We start from the raw sequence: 23,057 nt of genomic DNA, 5'->3' as shown, positions 1-23,057 counted from the left end.
TTCCCTTATCCATAGATCCGACAGGTAAAATTTTCCATACTCTTCTAATTTACTTATGGTAATTATTTGCTAGTTTCATAGATGTGACATTGAATAAGTAAATTAACATAGGTAGAATTGTCATTTTTATTATTTTGGCTTGGCCTACCCTTGAGTGATAGATTCCCGTGAATAATACCCATGAACAGGTAGACACCCAAACATTTTATATTATCTGCAATTATTATATCCTGCAATTTTGCTAAAGTTGTTCGTTGTATCAACTAATTTTTTAGGATTCTCTAAATATACCATCAAGTCTATGTAGTAAAACGTTTGTTTCCTCATTGCCTTTTTTTTATTCCTTCATTTTTTTCTTTATCTTTTTGCTATAGCTAGCATTTTTAGTACAATATTGAATAAAGTAGTGATAATTGGTATCCTTACTTCACCCCTGATCTTATTGGGAAGGCTTTAAGTTTATCCCCATTACAGATAATGCTTTTTCTTGGTTTTAGATAGATTGCTACTTATCATTTTAAGGAGAGTTCCATTTGTTCTTACTCTTTCTAGTATTTTTCATAGGAATAACATTTTGTCAAAAGCTTTTTCTGCATCTATTGATATACTCATATGATTTTTATTTTTGTTATTGATATGGTCAATTATGCTTATGGTTTTCCTAATATTGAACCAGCCCTAAGTATCTGGTATAAATCCCACCTGGTCATAGTGTATGATCCTGGTGATATATTTCTATAATCTCCTTGCTAGTATTTTATTTAAAATGTTTGTATCAATATTTAGGGTCTATAGTTTTCTTTTTCTGTTTTAGCTCTTCCTAGTTTAGATATCAGCACCATATTTGTATCATAAACAGAATTTGGTAGGAGGCCTTCTATACCTGTTTTTTCAAATTTATTGTTGTTTAGTCATTTCAGTTGTGTCCAACTCTTCATGACTCCATTTGGGATTTTCTTGGAAAAGATACTAGAATAGTTTGCTGTTTCCTTCTCTAGTTCATTTTATAGAAGAGGAACTGAGGCAGACAGTTAAGTGACTTGCTTAGGATCACACAGCTAGTAAGTGTCTGAGTCCAGATTTGAACTCATGAAGATGAGTCTTCCTGACTTCAGATCCAGTACTCTATACATTATGTCACCTAGCAGCCCCATTTTTTCAAATAGTTTATATAGTGTTGGGATAAATTATTACTTAAGCATTTGATAGAATTCACGTATAAATTCATCTGGTCCTGGGGATTTTTTCTTTAGAAACTCTTTGATGGCTTATTCAATTACTTGTTTTAAAGGTTATTTAAGCATTTTATTTCTTCTTCTGTTAATATGGGCAGTTTATATTTTTTATAAATATCCATTTCACTTAAATTATTTCATTTAGATTGGGCAAAATGACTCATAATAAATAATTGCTTAAATTTCATTTTCATTAGTGGTATAGTCATCTTTTTTTTTTTCTTTTTTCTTTTTTTTGGTGAGGCAGTCGGGGTTAAGTGACTTGCCTAGTGTCTCACGCAGCTACAGAGGTGTCAAGTGTCTGAGGCCAGATTTAAACTCAGGTCCTTCTGATTTCAGGGCCAGTCCTCTATCCACTACCCATCTTTTTCATTTTTGATATTAGTAATTCAGTTTTCTTTCTTTTTAATCAAATTAACCAATGATTTATCTATTTTATTGTGTTGGGTTTTTTTGTTTTGTTTTGTTTTTTGTCACAGATCTCTCTTTCTGACCTCCCAAGTTGTCTTGGGCCAGAAAAATGTCTCCCTCTAACCTCATTGGCTCTGCCACTCCAGAATTTGACATAGGTGTTATTTTTAAAGTTATTTGGAGAGAATGTTGAGAGAGCTCAGCTGATTGTTTTCTCTATTCTGTATATTGGCTTCACCCCTAGAAGTCACAGTGGTGAAACAGTTTGAAAAAAATCTATGCTACACTTAAGAGTGGTGGACCTGTTCATAGTCCAAAATCTATTTTTAGTATCATTAATTCTCCCCTTTATCTTGCAGTGCAACCCAGTTACTCAAAGATACTTCTGATAGAAACTGAGCTAAAATTTTTCTTTACTAAGACTGGGTCATAATTAATTTGCATTTTTCTTTCATTTGAACATCAATTTTATATTTGTGTTATAAGAGAGATATTAGATGATTTTTTTTAATAGCCGAGGAGATAGCTTTATATAAATATATGCCTTTTATCCAATAGTCATATTTATAAAAGAAGCTTAGACTGGAGGGGCAGAGCCAAGATGCCAGAATAGAGGCAGGAACTCACCTGAACTCTCCCCAAAACACCTCAAATTGAATTCTGGAATAGCAGAGCCAACAAAACATTGGGGTGAAACAATTTTCCAGCCCAAAACAACTTAGGAGGTCAGCAGGAAAGGTCTTTCACACCTGGGTGATTGTCAGGCCTAGAGGGTGGTACAGGCCTACTGCAGCAACACCAGCATAAGGCGTTGGAGGTAGCTGCAGCAGCAGCAGCTTTGGGGGCTCTTAGCCCACAGACAGTAAGGGGGTTGGAAAACTGGCCAGGAAGAGGTGACAGGATCCTTTGCTGGTGCTGGGTTCAGGACCTTGTTGCATTGTCCATATGCAGTTCCAAGTTACAGTTCTAGGTCACAGTTCCAGGCTGAAGTCCAGGGTGAATAAGAGCACTAGCACTTATAGCCTCAGGGTAGCATCAGCCTTGGTCTCTATTCCAAGACAGAAAGGAGCATTTGTACTTGTAGCTGCAAAAGAGTAGGGGCCCAAGTTATAGCTCCAGGACCAAAAGGAGGGAAAGCACTTGAGGTTGCAAGTATCATTAAGTGGTAATCATCAAAACAATCTGGTACTGGCTAAGAAATAAAGTGGTGGGTCACTGGAATAGCTTAAATACACAATACACAGTGGTAAATGACCATGGTAATCAAGTGTTTGATGAACCCAAAAATCCAGGCTTTTGGGGCAAGAACTTAGTATTTGATAAAAAGTTTCTGGGACAACTGGAAAGCAGTTTGACAGAAACTATGTAGACCATCTCACTCTGTATACCAAGATAAGGTCAAAATGGCTACAAGATTTAGACACAAAGGATGATACCATAAGTAAATTAGAGGAACATGGAAAATTTTATCTGTCAGATCTATGGATAAGGGAAGAACTCATGACCAAACAAGAGTTAGAGGAAAATTACAGGATGTAAAATGGATAATTTTGACTATATGAAATTAAAAAGCTTTTCCACAAGCAAAACCATTGCAGCCAAGATTACAAGGAAAACAGGAAACCGGGGGAAATTTTACAGTAAGCGTCTCTGATAAAGGCCTCATTTCTCAAATATATAGAGATTTGAGTCAAATTTATAAGAATTCAAGTCATTCTCCAAATGATAAATAGTCAAAGGATATGAAAAGGCAGTTAGAGAAAATCACAGCTATCTAGAGGAATAGGAAAAAGTGATCTAAAGCACTTGATTAGAGACATGCAAATTAAAACAACTCAGTGGAGTACCATTTGATACTGATCATATTGACTAATATGACAGAAAAGAAAAATGACAAATGCTGGAGGGGGTATGGAAAAATTGGGACACTAATGCAATGTTGGTTGAGTTGTGAACTGATCCAACCATTCTGGAGAGCAATTTAGAACTATGGCCAAAAGGCTATCAAACTATATGCTCCTAGGTCTGTACCCCAAAGAGATCAGAGAAAAAGTAAAAGGATCTGTATGTACAAAAATATTTATAGCAACTCTTTTTGTGGTGGCAAAGAATTGCAAATTGAGGGAATAACCATTGATTGGGAATAGCTGAACAAGTGCTATATGATTGTGACGAAATACTGTTATGCTCCAAGAGATGAGGAGCGGTCTGTCTCTTTAACCTTGCTTTTGATTCTCCACCTGTGTTCTCTTGCTAATCCTGTTTCATCTTCCTGTAGTGAATGTTCTTCCCTCTCAAGGCCCATTTCAGATCCTGTCTTCTCTATGTAATCTATCCTTATCACTCCAGAATGAACTAATTTCTCCCTTCTTCTAAGGCTTTATTAAGAAGTATATATTTTTAAACCCTTTTTTATTCTGAATTTACAAAAAAACCCAGAACATTTCTATATATGTATTAGTGCACAAAAAGAGGATTCTACATGAAACCTTGAATCACCATTTCCACACTACTTACTTTTAATTTTATTCAAACTTAATTTTACCCTTTTCAATTGATGAAAAATCTAACTTCTCTCCCTCTGTCTCCCCATCTTTTAAAAAAGAAAAACAAACCTTTGTAATAAATTTATATAGTCAGGCAAAACCAATTCCTGCATTGGCCATGTTAATATACATATATATAAGTATGTATGTATGTGTGTGTACACACACACACACATATTTGTCTATATGTACATATCCCCCTCCCACCCCCAGCTGCTTGTAGTACTTTTTTTTTTTTAAATACTAAAAATTCTGGATGTTTGCTGTTAGATTCCTGGGAGTTTTCACACTGGAGTTTTTTGACTAGGTTACTGATGGATTCTTTATATTTTTTACTTTGCCTTCTGTTTCTAAGAGATATGATCATTTTTCTTTTATGAATTCTTGAAATATGATATCTAGGCCATTTTTTATGTATTCCCCTGTAGGATTATATTTAGCTTTTTTTAGTGAGTTATTTCCTGGTTGTAAGCCTGTACTTTTTGACTTCTTGAATATTGTATATAAACATACACACACAGAGACACACATATTCCTCTGGAAACATAGTTGGTTGTTTTGTTGATAATTTTCCCAGCCTCTCTTTATAAAGGAGATGAAAGTGATAAATAAAGAGTATGCCCAGCACCAGTGCAAAATTGATGCAGTCAGCTTTTGCTAACCTACCTCTGTTTTCTTTCCCGTGCTTATATCTTACTAACAAATTCTTTTGCTTTCTTTCTTTCCTTTTTAACCCCTTCTTGCAATTTACCCTCTGTGATAGCTATTGGCTATCTCTGTAGGCAGGTAGGTAGCACAGTGAATAAATAGAGTGCTTGTCTTATAGTCAGAGTTTCAGTCTTCCCATATATACTTATTAGCTGTGTAATCCTGGGTAATTCATTAGCCTCTCTTAGCCTCAGTTTTCTCATCTTTAAAATGGGGATGATAATAGCACAACCCTGGATCACAGGGTTGTTGTATGGCTCAAATGAGATAATACATGTAAAGTGCTTTGCAAACCTTAAAGCACTATATAAATATAGCTATTATTATTGACCAGTTCATATGAAAGTGAAGTTAAAATATTACCCACTTCCTCTACCCCTTCTTCCTCATGTTTGTATAGTCTATTTGTACACCCAAATTACAAGATAATTTCCACCACCTTTCTTCCTCCTTTCTCCCTATATCAGTATATTCTTTTCTCCTCCCTTTCTTTTCTTATTTTAAAATAATAAAAACAAACCACTCATACCCTTTTTTAATAAAATCTCTGATGCCCTCTGATAATTATAGGGTTCCCAGAGAATACATGTATCTTCTCTCCATATTAGAATGTGAACAGGGGCAGCTAGGTGGCACAGTGGATAGAGCACGGGCCCTGAAGTCAGGAGGACCTGAGTTCAAATCTGGCCTGAGACCAAACACTTGACACTTACTAGCTGTGTGACCCTGGACCAGTCACTTAACCCCAATTGCCTAAAAAGAAAAAAATAAAAAAGAATGTAAACAGCTCATCCTTGCTCAGTCTCTTATGGTTCCTCATTGATATGTACCTTTTTGTGTTTCTCCTGACTCCTGGGTTTGTATTTCAAAGTTTCTACATAGTTCTGATCTTTTCATCAGGGATACTGAGAAGCTCTCTATTTAACTAAAGGTCCATTTATTCCCTTGTAAAATTATACTCAAGTTTTTCTGGGTGAGTCATTATTGGTCATAAGCCTTTATATTTTTCGCTTTTTGGAATCCTGCATTCCATGCTCATCACTTCTTTATAGTGGTGGCTCCTATGTGTGTGTATGCATGTGTGTATGTATATACACATATGTATATATAAAATCTATTTACCTTAAAGTTCTGGATTTTTGCTATAAGATACCTGGGAGTCACTTTCAAGAGGTAGCTGGTAGATTCTATTTTTCACTTTACCCTCAGCTTCTGAAAGATATGGGCAGTTTTCTTTTATGAATTGCTGAAATATTATGTCTAAGCGTTTTTGTTTGTTTTTGTTGTTCATGACTTTTCGGCAGTTTGATAATTCTTAAATTATTTCTATTTGACCTATTTAGGTCAATTATTTTTTATATGAGATACCTTATACTTCTATCTTTTTCAGTCTTTTAACTTTAATGTTTATTGTTGTCTCATGGAGTCTCTAATTTTCTAAGAATCTGTTGCTTGGATAATGTTCTGTGCCTCTTGTACCAAGATATTAATTCTCTTTTCAATTCTTTCTTCCATAGCTCTCATTTCTTTCCCAATTTTTCCCCTAGTGCACTCATTTCTTTTCCAATTCCTCTAGTGCTCTCATTTAATTTATAAATTAACTTTTATCTCTGTAAAAAACAACAACAACAACAACAACTTTTGTTTCATATCTTCCATTAATTCTGGCAGAACTTTTGCCCAAGCTGTGTTTTTCTTTGACATTTGCTTGCACGTGTTTTTGAGTCATTCTCTTCGTCTGGATTTGTACCTCGAATATCCCTGTCACCCTAATGACTCTTTATGGTGAATTGTTTTTAGTTTGTACATTTTCCAAGCCTTACTTCCTGACTTCAGACTTTGGGTTAGGGACAGGCTCTGCACAATTCTAGAGGGAATTGCTAGGCTATCCTTGGTCCTATTTTGTGTCCTTTTTGAGTCCTGCTACTGCTTTCTCAGGGTATTCAGTGTTATGTTTTTTCCAGGATCTCAGGGACAGTTCAGGCTGGGGACCTTCAAGCTTTCATTGCTGCCAAAGTGGTAAGATCCGAGGCAAAGTCTGAGCCCTTCAAGTTCCTGACGTGGGCTTTAGCCTGAGCAAAATAACTGTAGGCCTTCCCTTGTTGGAGCTCCAAGAGGCTGCTGCTGGACTTAGCAACTGTCAGCTGCTGACAGTGATCTCCAGTGTCAGAGTGAAAGAATTGCAGGTTTCTCTTTGGACTGGGATGAGGCCTGGATCTGAGAACCTGGTTTGCCTCCCAGGATCAGAGACACACAGTTGCTGCTCAGTCTGTTTGTTGCTCAATACCCAGCCTGTAGCCTGTGACAGCTACTTGCCCTGCTCTTCCATTCCTAGCTTCACATCCTCTTCTCAGTACACACTGGCTATGTATAGACTCAGCTATATACAGTGAGCAACGAAACTACCAGTTTGCAGCTGTCCCTGTTCCCTGCACAAAACTAGGCCCTTATGTGCCAGGTCTGGGACCTCTTTTTGCCCTGGTGCCCAGCAATAGCTAGGCCTTAGTTCAGTCCTTATGCTGGAACACTCTTCAAAGCACATTCCTAGCTATCCCAGTGTTAATAGACTTCTCTGTCTGTCTCTCTGTGCTGAACTGGACTGCAAAAATTATTCATTGTGATTTCCAGATCTGGACTTAGTCTGTTATGTTTTTAGATCTTTGTGGGATAGTTGTGGGGGAGAGTTTTGCTGAACTGTTTCCTTCTTCTCTATCTCATCTCTAACACTGCTTGCTTCTTTAGAAATGTCTTATGATAAATTCCACCTATCGCCTTCAAAACTGTTCTCCTTGTTTGTGCTTCCTTTGAAACTGTCTTCTGTTGTGTACATTTTAAAAAATGTTAACAGTGGCCTTTTTTTGGAGGAGGGGAAGGGTCTCACTAATACCCCCTTTTCCTCTAATACCTCTCCCAGTTATTAAGGAGCCCCCTGAATTTATTTTCTTGAGTTGCCCTCTTTTCCAGAGATAAAGCCCCCACTGAGCTAACTTAACAGTGATCTTTTGTGACTGAATTCTTATTAAACTCTCAGTGTCCTTGAAGCCGAGTCAGCTACAATCTTGGCTCCAGCAAGCCTAACCCAGACTGATAAACTGTTTGTGCAGCTGGGACCCTTGTAGAAAATCATGTCATCTTCATATGGATTTCATCTTATCCTCATAGAATGCTGCTTTTGCCATCCTGCTTACTCAAGTTCCCCCTCCATTTTCCTCGCCTTTCTCCTCTGCAGAGGGGATTAGTCCTTTCCCCTCCCCTACTGTTTCCTTCCTCCTCCCGTGTCACTCCCATTTGGGAGGAGATTGCCTAAGACCAGGCCTTTTGTTCCCCATAAAAATCCAGAACTCTGTCTATGGGGCTGAACTCCTTGGTGTAAAGAGTACCAACATGCATGAACCTTTCTTTTTTAATAAATCAGATTATTACCAATATCTCAAGGAGTTTTAATTATTGGCTAATACAATTAAATGAGAGAAAGAAAGGGAGGGGGCATTGTAACAACCATAGTCAAACAAAACAGATCCATGCAGTGGTCCTGTTCAAAAATGTACATCTCTGTACCTTGTGTCTGTCATCTGTCTGTCACTTGCTTCATCATAGGTCCTCCAGAGACTTGATTCTTCTTTGGATTGGTTTTGATCAGAGTTCTTAAGTCTTTTAAAGTTGTTTTTATCTTTATAATATTGTTGTCCTTGTATAAGTTATTCTCCTGATTTTGCTCACTTTATTCTGAATCAGTCCATATTACCTAGGATATTCTGAAATAGTCTCTTTTGCCAGTTCTTACAGATCAATAATATTTCATTACGTTCAACAAAGAAACGTAGGTGGCATAGTAGATAGAGGACCAGGCCTGGAATTAGAAAGACTCATCTTCCTGAGTTCAAATTTGGCCTCAGACACTTACTAGCTGTGTGACCCTGGTTGAGTCACGTAACCCTGTTTGCTTCAGTTTCTGTATCTGGAAAATGAACTGGAGAAGGAAATGACAAACCCCTCCAGTATCTCTGCCGTGAAAATATCAAATGGGGTCATGAAAAGTCAGACATGATTGAAAAACTTCTTGACAACAACACATTCATATACTACAATTTGTTTAGCCATTCCCCAGTTGCCTAAGGTACCCCCTTAGATTCTAGTTCTTTTCTTTTTTCTCCCTACTTTTAATTCCCCCTCAGGATCAGGAACTTTGTTTTACTTGTGACTACTATTCTTCCCCTTAACCCTGCCCCTCCCATGCCTTTTTGTTTTCCTGTTGAGTATGATGTATTTCTACGCCAAACTTTGTTTAATCCTCCTTTATCTATTTAAGGTACAAGTACAAGTCATTTCCATTCCCGTCATCTTTTCTTCCACATTTGCGTATTTTTTTCTTGCAAATACCAGTTATAAAAAATAGTAAATTCCAATCTTTTCTTTTTCTTCTTTCTGTACTAATGATTTTTTTTTTCCCCTCACTTGTTTTTTCACTCTTCAAAGCTTCAGAACAGAAGCAACCCACCCCTGGAAGTTCTTAATTCTTTTTTTAAATCTATCTTTCTCAATACTCTTTTAAGATAATAAGGTTCTGAAGGGACATGTGTTTCTTCTCCCTTGAGTGTTAACACTAGATCATCATATAGATCCTTCCAGTTCCTCAAATAATTTACCTTTTCAAGTTTCTTTGGGCTCTTGTGCTTGTGCATCAAAGTTCTTACTCAGTTGTAGTCTTTTATTCAAAAATGTTTAAAAGTTCTCTATTTTACTAAAATTCCATTAAAGTAGTCTCCCATAGGTTTATATTCAGTTTTGAAAGGTAACTTATTTTTGGTTGTAAGCAGCCTCTTTTGCCTTTTTTAATATTGAATCCCAAGATCTCCATTCTTTTGACTTTTATTTTACATTCTGATTCTAAAAGTTCTGTGCAGTTTTCACATGTGATTTCTTGAAATATAATATTCAGGCCTTTTAAAAAATTACTGTTTTCAGGGAGCCCAATGATTCCCAAATTATCTCTCCCATTATATAGGTCAGTTTAAATACACACACACACACACATATACATACATATATATAATTGTATAGTTATGTATGTATATATGTATATATATATCAGATGTCTTACATTTTCTATTTAGTCAGTCTTTTGATTTTGTTCTAGTATTTCTTCCTGTCTTATGGAGTCATTGATTTCTTTTGAGCTATTTTAGTTTTCAGGGATTCCATTTCTTGGGTAAGGTTTACCACTGTCTCTTCTAAGCTATTTAGAAGCTTCCTTCTAGTTCAGAGCTTTTATTTCAATTTTTGTCTCCTGCTTCATTTCTCCTAGATATTCATGTGATCTTGTGCTCAAAAGGAGTGAGCTTTCATTGACCATTCCTCTCTGCCTCCTACTCCTGTTGCACTTAAGTCTATATTAAATGTCAAAAATTATTTCTGTAGAGAATAAGAGGACAGGTTAAGATGTCTAATTAAAATGAAATTTATATTACATTTTTTCTACAAAAAGATTAATATGATTTTAAATAGTTCTAATAATTTTTCTATATTTCATCACCTTTACTCTTTATTGTTATTTTTAGGTATATTCTTGTCAGCATTGTCAAGTGGCAAAAAACTCAACTGTTTTAGCACGCAAATATCAGCCTCTTAAAGTGGAAGAACCATGGAGTGTTGTTTCTGTGGATTTAATGGGACCTTTTCATTCCAGCAGCCAAAGCCATATGTATGCCATAATTATGACTGATTTGTTCACAAAATGGATTGTGATTTTACCTCTCCATGATGTTTCTACATCTGAAATTTCTAAAGCAATCATTAGTATATTTTTCCTATATGGTCCCCCTCAGAGAATAGTGATGGATCAAGGAGATGAATTTATTCATCAGGTAAGAGAAGCTACCTCCCAAATTCTGGGAACATATGACTATAGCCTCCAATCAAATTATAAGCCCCCAAAGGCACAAAGACTATGTCACATTCCATAACCTTGGTATGTGTAATGCTCTGCATGCAGTGGGCAGTCAGTCAGTATTTGTAGATAGTGTTTTACAGTTTACAAAATGGCCTCACCTATATTATCTCACTTGATCCTTGCTATAACACTGTAAAGTAGGTCAAGCATATATCAATAACTGTTCTAAAGATGAGGAAACTGAGTCATGAGATTGTGTTTAGTCATACATATAGTAATTAGTAGAAACAGAATTTATACTCAGGGTTTCCTTAATTCTGTAGCTCTTTCCATTACAACCACACTACTTGTTTGACTTTAAAAATAGTGATTAGGCAGTGTGTGGTAGAAGTTAAAAATGTTGCAAAATAGTATTTCTGTAGAGAATAAGAGGACCATCTTAACCTTGACCTTGAGAACATGTGTTCTCATATGTTCTTGTAACATGGCAATGTTACAAGCATCAAAATTATGATAATTTCCAATGACAACAACATGGATTTTCCATTTGGGTTTTTTTGGCTTCCTTGTTTAACAACTTATTTAATTTATTTAGACTCATATGTTAGGGTAAATTAGTGTGAGTCAATAGATTATCTCTCTATGGATTTCAGAATTATTTAATTTTTCTAAGGTCAGCCATTTCTAAAGTCTTCTGTCCGATGAGAATTAAAACCTGACACAGGAAGAAATTAAACTTATCTAATAAACTTTTAAATTACAAAAAAAAGCCCAAATTTTTATCTCAAATTTATACTACTTTCTTTTTCTTATATACATTACATTGCCTCCCATCACTGCAGACTTTCCATTGCTTCTGCTGTCCCGTTTATCAACACCAACCTTTTTATTCTTTTTCTTCTTTCTATTTGACTTCAAGATCCCAATGATGTTCCTGTAGCAAAAAGGACACCTTAGGACACCTAAAAAACACAATTTCCTATAAAAACCAAGTATTGAGAGAAGCAGAGTTTATGATATTTAATACGCCCACTATCTGAGCTTTTCTAAGACAGGGTTCTTATTTTGAGGTCTGTGAACTTTGGTTAAAATAATTGATAACTATAATTCAGTATGATTGGTTTCCTTTGTAATCTTATATTTTTTGTTTTATGCACTTAAACACATCATTCTGAGAAGGGGTCCACATCACCAGACTTCTAAATAGGGATCCATGACCCAAAAAATGTTTAAAACCCCCTGCCCTAAGGCCTTCTTGATTTCTTTTAAGCACATAATTTGATGCTTTTTTGTGTATGTCTAATTTCTTCTGTCAGGAATCTGATAAAGATTTCTTTTCCCCACTCTAGTCCATCCTCTACTCAGCTGCCAAAGTATTCTTTCTAAAGCACAGGTCTGACGATGGTACCTCTTTACTCAATAACCTCCATTAACTCCCTTTCACCTCCAGTATCAAATATAAAACCGTCTTTTTGGCTTTTAAAGCCCTTCACAACCTGGCCCCTTCCTACCTTTCCAATTTTTCTTTTCTTTTTTTTCTTTCTTTTTAGTTTTCAACATTTACTTCCACAAGATTTTGAGTTCCAAATTTTCACCCCATCTCACCCCTCCCCCACCCCAAGATGGCATGCATTCTGAATACCCCTTCCCCTAGTCTGCTTTCCCTGTCTCTCCCCTTCTTCCCCTTCTATTTTCCTGTAGGGCAGGATAGATTTCTGTACCCCATTTCCTGTATTATTTCCCAGTTGCATGTGAAAACATTTTTTTAAAATATGTGTTTTTAAAACTTTGGGTTCCAAATTTTCTCCCTTCCTTCCTCCCCACCCACCCTCATTGAAAACGCAAGCAACTCAATATAGGCTATACATGCCTTTCCAATTTTTCACTCCTTATTCACCTACGTTGTATTCCACAATCCAGGAACACCAGCCTTCTTGCTGCTCCTCTAATAAGGCACTTCATCTCTCGACTTCATGCTATTTCACTGGCTGTCCCCAATGCCAGAATTGTCTCCTTTTCTCCACCTACTGTCTTCCTTATCTTCCTTCAAGTCTCAACTAAAATTTTACCTTCTGCAGATAGCAGTCGCTCCCAATCATAGAGCCTTCCTTTTGAGATTAACTGTAACTTGCCTTTTCTGTATCTTGTATGTATATAATTGTGTATCTCTCCCATTAGATTGTGAAGTCATTGAGGGGAAGGATTGTCTTTTGCCTTTCTTTGTATCCTCAATACTTAGAACAGTGTCTGGCACATAATAAGCTCTTAGTAAATGCTTGTTGACTTGACTTCACAAACATTTTGAGAGGAAAGGATATGGTCAAAATTTTATTGAAAGCTGTAATCATTCAACAGAAAAATGCACAAGTGAGAGAAAATGCAACTTTGTTTTATTTTTCAGATTAATGGAGAACTCTTTGGGCTTTTTGGTACAAAGCAAATGGTCAGTTTCTACCCATCTCAGCCAGACGATGCAAGTGAAAGAACTGCAAACACAATTAAAATTTTTCTTTCAAAATACTGCCTTGACCACCCAAATGATTGGGATGACCATCTACTAGCTATTTCATATGCCTTCAATTTGACTCATTTGGTATGTACTTTTTATTTCTTTGGTTAAAGTTGTTTATTGATCATTTCTAGTTTGACATCTAAAGCATTTTATACCAGATTTGCCTGTTTGTCTTCTTTGAAATAGGATCCTTCAAAAAATATGCCGTATTTCCAAATGTTTAATCGAAATCCAGATGAGCTTGGAGTTTCAGATGTGTTTCATGAAGGAGAAGGTAGTGATAGCATATGCATGTTTGCCAAAATTTTACGTGCAGTAAAAGAGGCTGATAAGATAATGGTGGACAAGACAACATCAACATGCCAAGTAATTCTTATTAAAATTACTTATCCATTAAAAGAATAATTATCTTTAAAATGCCCATCATTCATTTATTATACCACTAAGGCAAAATTTCTTTGCTTGAAATTCTGACTTTTTTTCATTTGGGCAACATGCTCATTAGTTGTCATAATAGTACTTTGACCTTTCAAGAAATGTTTCCTGCTTGTTTTCTTTTTTAAAAAATGCAGTTGGATAACCACATTCATGATGAAACACAAAGTAAAAGCAAGATTATCATTAAAAGGAGACCAAAGCAACTGAATCCATTTCACCTTAAAGTTGGACATGAAGTTCTTCGACAAAGGAAAAATTGGTGGAAGGATGGACGTTTCCATTCAGAATGGGTTGGTCCTTGTGTCATAGACTACATTACAGAAAAGGGATGTGCTGTCCTAAGAGACAACACAGGTGCCAGACTTAAGAGACCCATCAAAATGTCACACCTTAAACCCTACCTAAGAAATTCTGGTGAACAAGGTAAATCTCAGTTACAGCTCTTATTTTGTTCACTTTTTTTTTTAAATGAGGCTAAAGATTGAAGATAAGTATATGATTTTATTCCTTTAACGGCACTGCTATTCCTAGGGTTCTTGGGTTCAGGGTCCTGGACTGTCTCTGTCAGGGTCTAAGGGGAATCAGTGGTGGTGTTTTGACCCACCTGGCATATGCTGCCTTCTGTCTCACAAGATGCTCTGTTTCGTTGTTAAGAAATTTTTCCTTACATTTAAAATTTTTGCAAACTCCATCCATTATTCCCACTTTAGCCAACAGGGACAAAGCAGGACAAATCTTTTTTAAAATTCTTACATTTTCTTTTCCAATTACATGTAAAAATAATTTTTAACATTCATTTTTTTTTAAATTTTGAGTTTTAAATTCTCTCTCTCCCTCTCTTCTCTCCTCACTCATTAAGAAGCAAGCAATTTGATATAGATTTTACATGTACAGTCATGCAAAACATATTTCCCTCTTAGCCATATTGTAAAAGAAAACACAAACCCCTGCCCCACCAAAAAAAAAAATCAAGAAGGATAAAGTTTGAAAAAAAGGATGCTTTGATTTGCTTTCAGACTCCATCAGTTCTTTGTCTGGAGGTAAAGATCATTTTTCATCATAAGTCCTTCCGAATCACCTTGGATCACTGTATTTCTGAGAGTAGCTAAGTCATTCTCAATTGATCATCATACAGTATTGCTGTTACTATGTATAGTGTTCTGGTTCTGCTCACTTCAGTTTGCATCAGTTCATATAAGTCTTCCCAGATTTTTCTGAAAGCATCCTATTCATCATTTCTTAGAGCATATGTGTATTCCATCACAATCATATACTGCAACTTGTTCAGCCATTCCCAATCAATGGCCATCCCCTCAATTTGCAATTCTTTACCATCACAAAAGAGCTGCTATAAATATTTTTGTACATACAGGTCCTTTTCCTTTTTTTTGATCTCTTTGGGGTATAGACCTAGTAGTGATATTGCTGGGTATATACAGTTTAACAGCCCTTTGGCCATAGTTCCAAATTGCTCTCCAAAATGATTGGATCAGTTCACAACTCCACCAACATCATCAGTGTGTCAGTGTTCCAGTTTTTCCACATCCCCTCCATCATTTGTCATTTTTCTTTTCTGTCATATTAGCCAATCTGATAGGTGTGAGGTGGTGTTTCAGAGTTGTTTTAATTTGCATTTCTCTAATCAGTAGTGATTCAGAGCATTTTTTCATATGCCTCTAGATAGCTATGATTTCTTCTGACAACTGCCTGTTCTTATACTTTGACCATTTATCATTGAGGAATGATTTGAATTCTTATAAATTTGACTCAGTTTTCTGGATATTTGAGAAATGAGGCCTTTGTAAGAGAAACTTGCTGTAAATTTTTTTTCCTAGTTTTATAAAGCCAGACAAACTTAATGCTTCTTTTGCACAACATTTTAGTCACTTAGACAGCTATCATATTACCCCAAGTTTTTTCTTTTACAGACTAAATATCCCTAGTTCCTTTTATGGGTGGTCATATGTTATGAACTCAAGCTCCTTCATCCTTCTGGCTGCTATCTTTTGGACTTTCTTCAGTGATTGTTGCCATTCCTAAAATGTGGTGCCCAAAGTAGACACCCAAGCATCTAGATCAGGGGTGGGGAACCTGTGACCTTGAGGTTACATGTGGCCCTCTAGGTCTCAAGTGTGGCCCTTTGACTAAATCCAAACTACTTTAATTCAGCTCCTCATAACCTCTTTTCTAGCCTATTACAGTGATCTCCAAAATGATCCTCTTGCCTTAAGTCTCTCCCCTCTCCAATCCAACCTATACACAACTGCTCAAATGATTTTCCTAAAATTGAGGTTTAACCATGCCATGCCTCCTACTCAATAAATTCTGATGGCTCCCTATTTCGTTTAGCAAATTTGAAATTTAAATGATTGTTTAAAATATAAACAAGTTACTTGTTTGGCTTTTAAAGTCTGTCACAACAGGATCCCCAACTTATCTTTGCAACTTTGTCATACATTACTTAGCCTCTTCCCAAACTCTGCCCTTTCTCCAGACCTTTGACCTAGCTGTCTCTCATGACTGACATGCCCTCTCTTCTTTACTTCCAACTCTAATCAAGCACCACCTTCTTCATAAAGCCTCTCCCAATACCACAGGTGCCAGTGGTCTTTCATCCACTCCTAATTTACTTCATATTTATTTTGTCTGAAATCAAACTTCACAGAACAAATCCTTTTATTAAGAGGCAGTTGGGGTTAAGTGACTTGCCTAGGGTCACACAGCTGGTAAGTGTCAAGTGTCTGGTCTGAGACCAGATTTGAACTCAGGTCCTCTTGACTCCAGGCTGGTGCTGTATCTACTGTGCCACCTAGGTGCCCCTGTGCTGATGATTCTTAACTCTAGCTTTCTTGCCCAAGGCTCTCAGCTGACCTCCAATCTCCTAATCTCAAATTGCCTTTCATACATCTAAAATTGGATATCCAATAGATAGCTTAAGGTAAACATGTCTAAAATAAAACTCATTATATTTCTCCCTAAACCCTTCTTACCTCCTCCCTTCTTTCCTATTACTGTAAGTGGGCAACACCTAAGTCCCTTAGGCTTATAACCTAGTAGTCATCCTGGATTCCTCACTGTATCTTACCCCTCTACATCCAGTCTGTTGCCAATGCCTGTCAATTTCACCTCTACAATATCTCTTATATATACGCCCTTCTTTCCTGTGATACTGTTCCCACTCTAGTGGTGACTCGTCATCTCATGCCTGCTGTGGGTCTGCCTGCCTCAACTCTCTCCCCATCCAATTCATCCTCCATTCAGCCACAAAGTGATTCTCCTAAAATGCAGGTCTGACCATGGCCCTTTCCTACTCAGTAAACTTCATTGGCTTTCTATTGCATCCGGGATGAACTTACAGAGGAAGCAGTTATGGTATATTGGTTTGATTATGAAACACACTTTCCCCCATAATCTGGCTTGTATAAAACCAGAGAGTGTCCCTTAATCATTCTTATTTTTCATTGTATTCTTCATTGAAGAATGTGGTTTTTTTTTTCTTTCAAAGAGATTTTATTTTAGGAGTATATCCTATCCATGGCAATCTGTACAGGTATCATAAAGACAGATTTATGCAATTTTAAACAATGGAAAAGTAAGCATTGAGATTCATAGGATCATAGGACCCTTAGAGGCTCTCCAGACAATCCCCTTATTTTACAGATGAGGAAACAGACTGAGAGAAGTTAAGTGATTTGCGCAGGATCACAGAGCTACTTGTAAGTAAACGAGGCAGAATTTGAATTGAGGTCTTCCTGACTAAATCTAGCACTCTAGCCATTATGCCACGGAGTTACCTTATGCAAAAAGTATCATGTTAACCAGCTTGATACTGGATTCTGAAACTTAATTCTGAGCCTTTTAAAAAAACCAAACTACCTACTGCTTTTTAACTTGAACAATAAATGTCATTTCTTCTTTTCCTATAAAGTCACATTCATATCTTCCCTTAAAAAAATTTCATAAGGTGATTTTAAAAGGATTCTCTAGTTGAATTTTAAGCAAACAAAAGGCCACTGAGTAGCCTTCTTTTTTTTTTTTTTTTAATTTGACTGTAATTCCACTGGACAAGCTGTATCCAAGAACGCTGTGACTGTATGATTACGGTTGTCTTTTTGCATCTATCATGGCTACTCTGCAGCCTTCAGATTTCAAAGCCATATCAAAGATTCATTATCTAAGGCAAATCTGCTTTTGTTTCCAAATTCTAATCTATTCCTCTGTAGGACATGTGTAGAGAAAGCATATTCAGTCCTTAGGTTAAATTGGCATCATTCCACATAGCTGTTATTTTAAGTGAGCCCATAGTGGGTTTTTTTTCCTTATTCCATGACTTTTTGGCAGAATGATTTATTAATTTGATAGCAATAAGAAAAATTGAAAAAGTCTTGGCACATTTGTTTGATTTAATGATATTCTTTCCTTCCTATCAAAATGAGATTTTATTGTTTCATCATCAGCAAGTTTGGGAGATGTTTTCTAGTAGTTCTGATTATTTTATGATTATCCCACCCATACTCTTTTGCCTTTTATAATCAAAAACACACATTTTTGAGATGGAACACTCTGGTCAAAAGATACAAAAGCTAACTTGTCTAATTAGGCTTGAAACCTTTATTCTTTGATTTGGCCTCCAGAAAAGAATCTTCTTTTTTGTTTATGCATATCTTTTGGCCAAGCAGCCCACGTTTTCTTTATCCTCATAGAAAAAAATGCAACTTGCATAATATCTGCAGATCTGCATTGGGAAAGGAAGTTTCCCAACTGTAAATTTCTTCCACTAATGAAACTACAAGACTGGTTTAAAAAAAGTTTCGTCTCTTTTAGAAATATATTATTAAATGTTTTATTTTTCTTGCTTCATTTCATTCACCTGCTGTTTACACTACTTTTCCTCTTTGTACCTTCTATATTCCTCATAAATTGACATTTGTTATCAGCCTTTTTTGATAGTATTATGTGTTTGTGAAATAGGCTTAATTATACTTTAAAAAGAGTTAGATTAGTTGATTTAGATTAGTCATTCCCAAAATAACATCCAAAAATCTTTCAACTTCATGCTTGTTAAAGAAAATAATTCTTGTTGCTTTCTGACTATATTGTCTTTTTCTGTCTCTGTCTCTGTCTCTTTCTCTCTGGTTCTCTCTGTCTTTGTCTGGGTCTCTCTCTCTCTCTCTCTCTCTCTCAGTTTCTCTCGCTCTCCATCTCTCTCTGTGTCACTCTGTCGCTCCATCATATAGCTTTAATCTCTTTCTAACTGCCTATAAGCATATGATCACTCTAACCTTAAACCTTTACTTACTCTGTCTTTCCTCTCAAACTTTCTCTTATATCTCTTCTACTGCCAGATTTATTTTTTTAAATAGTCTATACTTGCTGACTTCTCCCTTATCATCCTCTTATTTCTCATTTATCTGACTTCTGACCCATCACTTACTGAACCGATCTCTCTAAAGTTACCAACAATCTATGAATTGATAAATCTAATAATATTTCTGCCTCTTTATTGATGTCTCTGTTTGAACTCATTAACAAATACTTCCTTCCTTGGCTTCTATGACAGTGTTCTCTTCTGGTTATCTCTTACGTTAGACATTTTTGCTGCATCATTATCCATTTGCCTTATTTTTCCCTTAGCATAGGTGCTCCTAGGGACCCTTTCTTTCTCTATGTTATCTCTTTGGTGTGATATTTTATGCTCTCTTGGGTTGAAGTATCATTTCCATGTAGATTTGTATATCTATTCCATGTAAATTTGTATATCTATCCCTAAATTTTCTTCTCAGCTCCAGTCTTGCAACGTCATCAACTGCCTAACATCTCCTTGAAGATAAACCATTGGAAACTCAATTTACTTCAAATAGAACTTATAATATTTCACACTAAACTCATTCTTCCACCAAATTTCTCTATTTATGTTGCAGGCAACACAATTTACCCAGTCATAGTGATTAGTTATCTCAGTATCATCTTTGATTCTCTTCCAGTCTTTCCTCCTAGCTAATCAGTTGCCAAATCTTACTAATTCTACTCTTGCAACATTTCTTGCATGTGTCCTTTCATCTCTACTTATGCAACAACCAACTTAATTCATCATATTGTATCTGAACTACTGCAGTATTCTTCTAACTCGTTTCCCTAATTGGTCTTTCCACCCCAATCTGTCATCCAGATGACTGCCAAATAATCTTCCTCAGAGACGTTCCCCTCTTCTTGAAAAGCTTCAGTGGCTCCCCATTACCACTAAAATATGATGTACTCCTCAATCTAGCATCTAAGATCTTCTTCCACCTACCTATTCAGCTGTATTTTATATAGTACTGCCCTTCATAAACTCTATGTTCTACCCAAATGAATTAATATTGATTGTTAATATTAACTAATAATCTTAAGTATTAATAGTTTTTTCCCAAATTAAACACTCCATATTCACTTTCTATGCTAACATCCCCCACAACTGGCACATACTTCAATTCCTCTCAGAATTCTTGTCTGTCTTTCAGGTTCAGCTTAGGTGCCACCTCCCCCATGAATCCTTCCTTTATTCCACTCACCCCCAAGTTGTTGTAATGCCCTCTCTCTCTTCAGTGTACCTTTTATCATACTTATTTTTGTACTTGTCTATTCACCCCCCAATAGAATGTAAGCTCCTCGAGAGCTATTTTGTTTTTGTCTTTGTATCTCTACTGCCTTACACAATGCCAAGTACTCGGTGCTTAATAAATGTTTGTTGAAATTCATGTCACCACTGTGGACCTCACTACCAGCCAATGGGGATTTGGACTAGATTCTCTCCAAAGTCTCTTCCTATTGAAAATCTCTAAACCTATGCTTTATTAAATTAGCCTCAAAATTGTAGCTGAATTAATGGAATAGAAAGGAGAAATACTTCAGAGACTTTGGTAATTTGTACATAAATGAAAAGAATAATTGCTTAATTAAGAGCATAGTATAAACTTTTTTCTGAGGTTGGAAATATGCAAAGTAGAAAGGGCTTTGGGAGAGATAATTCAGAGTAATTGAAACAGTTGACAGTAGTCTAAATTTCCAAAATGTTAAATATTAATCTTGTTGATGTTGGTTTCTGTCTGTTCCATGGATGCCAGCACTCAGCACAATGCTTGGCACTATGTTTTTTATTCATTGATGGATAAAAAGTGAAGCATTCAAAAGTCAGTTGGCCTGTCTTACAGTTTGCAAATGAGTATGTCCGATTATAATAGACTCTCTTCTTGTATATGGGCCATAATACACATTTCTTGAAGTACGTTAAAGAGATGGATATACGTTTTGGAATTTGGGAAGCAACTAAATGAGAACTCTGAAAATTATCCAAAGCTAATAATGAAACAGTTACACAAAATAAAGTTTCCTAAAGCCATTGTATTTTCCACCATTGATTCAAAAGTGGTCTTGATAAACAAATAAAGTATTTCCATTAAAATGTCTCTAACCTTAACAAGTGAGCTCACTTCATTTTAAAATAATAATATTGTATTTCTCCAATTACATGTAAAAACAATTTTTAACATTCGTTTTTTAAAATTTTGATTTCCGAATTCTCTCTCTCCTCTCCTGGACACAGTAAGCAATTTGATAATAGTTTATACATGTGTAATCATGTAAAACATGTTTCCGTGTTAGTCATGTTGTGAAAGAAGACATAGACCAAAAAAGTAAAGTGAAAAATAGTATGCTTCAATCTGCATTCAGACTCCATAGTTCTTTTTCTGGATGTGGATAGCATTTTTTATCATGATTCCTTTGGAATTGTCTTGGATCATTGTATTGCTAGGAATAGCTAAGTCATTCACAGTTGATCATCTTATAATATTGTTGTTAATGTGTACAATTTTCTTCTGGTTCTAAGTGAGCTCACTTCAGAGAGAAAACATGGCAAACTATATAAATGAAAATGAAATTCAATTTTATTTGACTACCAGTTTTCAAAGTTGGATATAAAAGTTAAATTTAGGTTTATTTATTATGTAAATTGTTTACCTGAATATCAAAACATCATCTCCTCTCTTTTATAAGTATTTAGTGGAACTTTTAAAATCCAGTTTTGGGGTCTGTATTTTGCTTCCTTCAATTAAATGCTTTTAAAACTCTAATGCCAGTGAGTTGGATCTTTACATTCAGAAGGACACCATCAGGTGGCTTGTTTTTCAAGTTTCAACTCTTTGAGGAAAGCTTGTTCTGGAGAGTATCACATACTTTGGATTTTACCAGGTCTTTGAAGAGCCCAGAAAATACTGTATCACTGTCTATGGGGCTCACCAATTTAAATCCTCAAAAGGAATGAGGCAATGTATAGAAAAAAAATTTAGGCTTTATTTTCAGCCAGTATTGATTTATACTTTAAGTAGTATCTCTTTGTACAACTAAAATAATTTTGAAATATCTAAAATACTATAATTATCTAAAATTAGATTTATTTTAAGGATGTGAGTATTCTGTGGAAGCCATGGACAATATGGAAAAAAAAATAGGAGAAACAAAAATAAAAGACTTCATTGGCTTCTGTATGTTGCAAAATTCCATTAAGTTATTGCTATAGCCCATCAGAGCCCTTTATGTCTTAAACCCTATGGGTAAAGCTTTTAAAATGGATATTTCATTTAAATGTCTGAATTTCTACTTTTTCTGATAACCCTGGGCCCTCTGCTCTGCAAGAATTAAAAAGAGGCTTCAACTTTAAGAATAAATGAGGTGGTTGGTGTATTTTCAGCACAAGTATGCTTCATGTAGAGTATTCCAAATAATTATCCATTGTATATAATCTTATTTGTATAGAATTTTCTAAGTCAGTTCTGTGCAGTTTTATTACCTTTCTGGTTGGTTTTTTAAACATTGCTTGAGTATTATAAAGTTGATTATACTCTTATTCCAATAAGCAAATTTACTGAAGTAGTCATTGAGTATTTCAGATAACCAGTTGTATTCTGAGCCATAATTACTAATTCACATTTTCATACTGCTCTCTTCCATATCTACATCTTATTTTCCATTTTCTAGTTAGGTCTTAAAGTCAGTTCTAAGGAATCTCTAATCTCCATATCCATACATGTGCCAAGAACCTAGGCCATTAGGTTTGGGAGGAAATCCAATCTGGATAGCAGAAAATAGGATTTTTATGTCATGAATTTAGTTGTTTAATAAATTACGTGAAGAGTTTTAAATTTCATTAAAGAGTTTATCAGGATTGTTAATATGTCTTTTAAAATTTCATTAATTCATCTATTTGTGTTTCCTTGTATTATGAAGGAAGTATGTGTGTGTGTGTGTGTGTGTGTGTGTGTGTGTGTGTGTGTGTGTGT

General features: G+C 35.7%; 1 protein-coding gene across 1 annotated transcript in view; it reads left to right on the top strand.

Moving 5' to 3' along the window:
- Positions 1–23,057, top strand: part of GIN1 (gypsy retrotransposon integrase 1) — a 51,154-nt gene that overhangs the window by 26,998 nt on the left and 1,099 nt on the right. The window contains 4 exon segments of the mRNA XM_027869172.1: positions 10,459–10,764; positions 13,192–13,383; positions 13,489–13,668; positions 13,875–14,163. Of these exon segments, the coding sequence (XP_027724973.1) occupies positions 10,459–10,764; positions 13,192–13,383; positions 13,489–13,668; positions 13,875–14,163 (967 nt within the window).

This window comes from Vombatus ursinus, unplaced genomic scaffold (assembly GCF_900497805.2).
Source record: "Vombatus ursinus unplaced genomic scaffold, bare-nosed wombat genome assembly UNPS02014792.1, whole genome shotgun sequence".
NCBI classification, from domain to species: Eukaryota; Metazoa; Chordata; class Mammalia; order Diprotodontia; family Vombatidae; genus Vombatus; species Vombatus ursinus.
The sequence above is the reverse complement of the archived record's forward strand: the minus strand, read 5'-3'. Positions and strand labels throughout refer to the sequence as shown.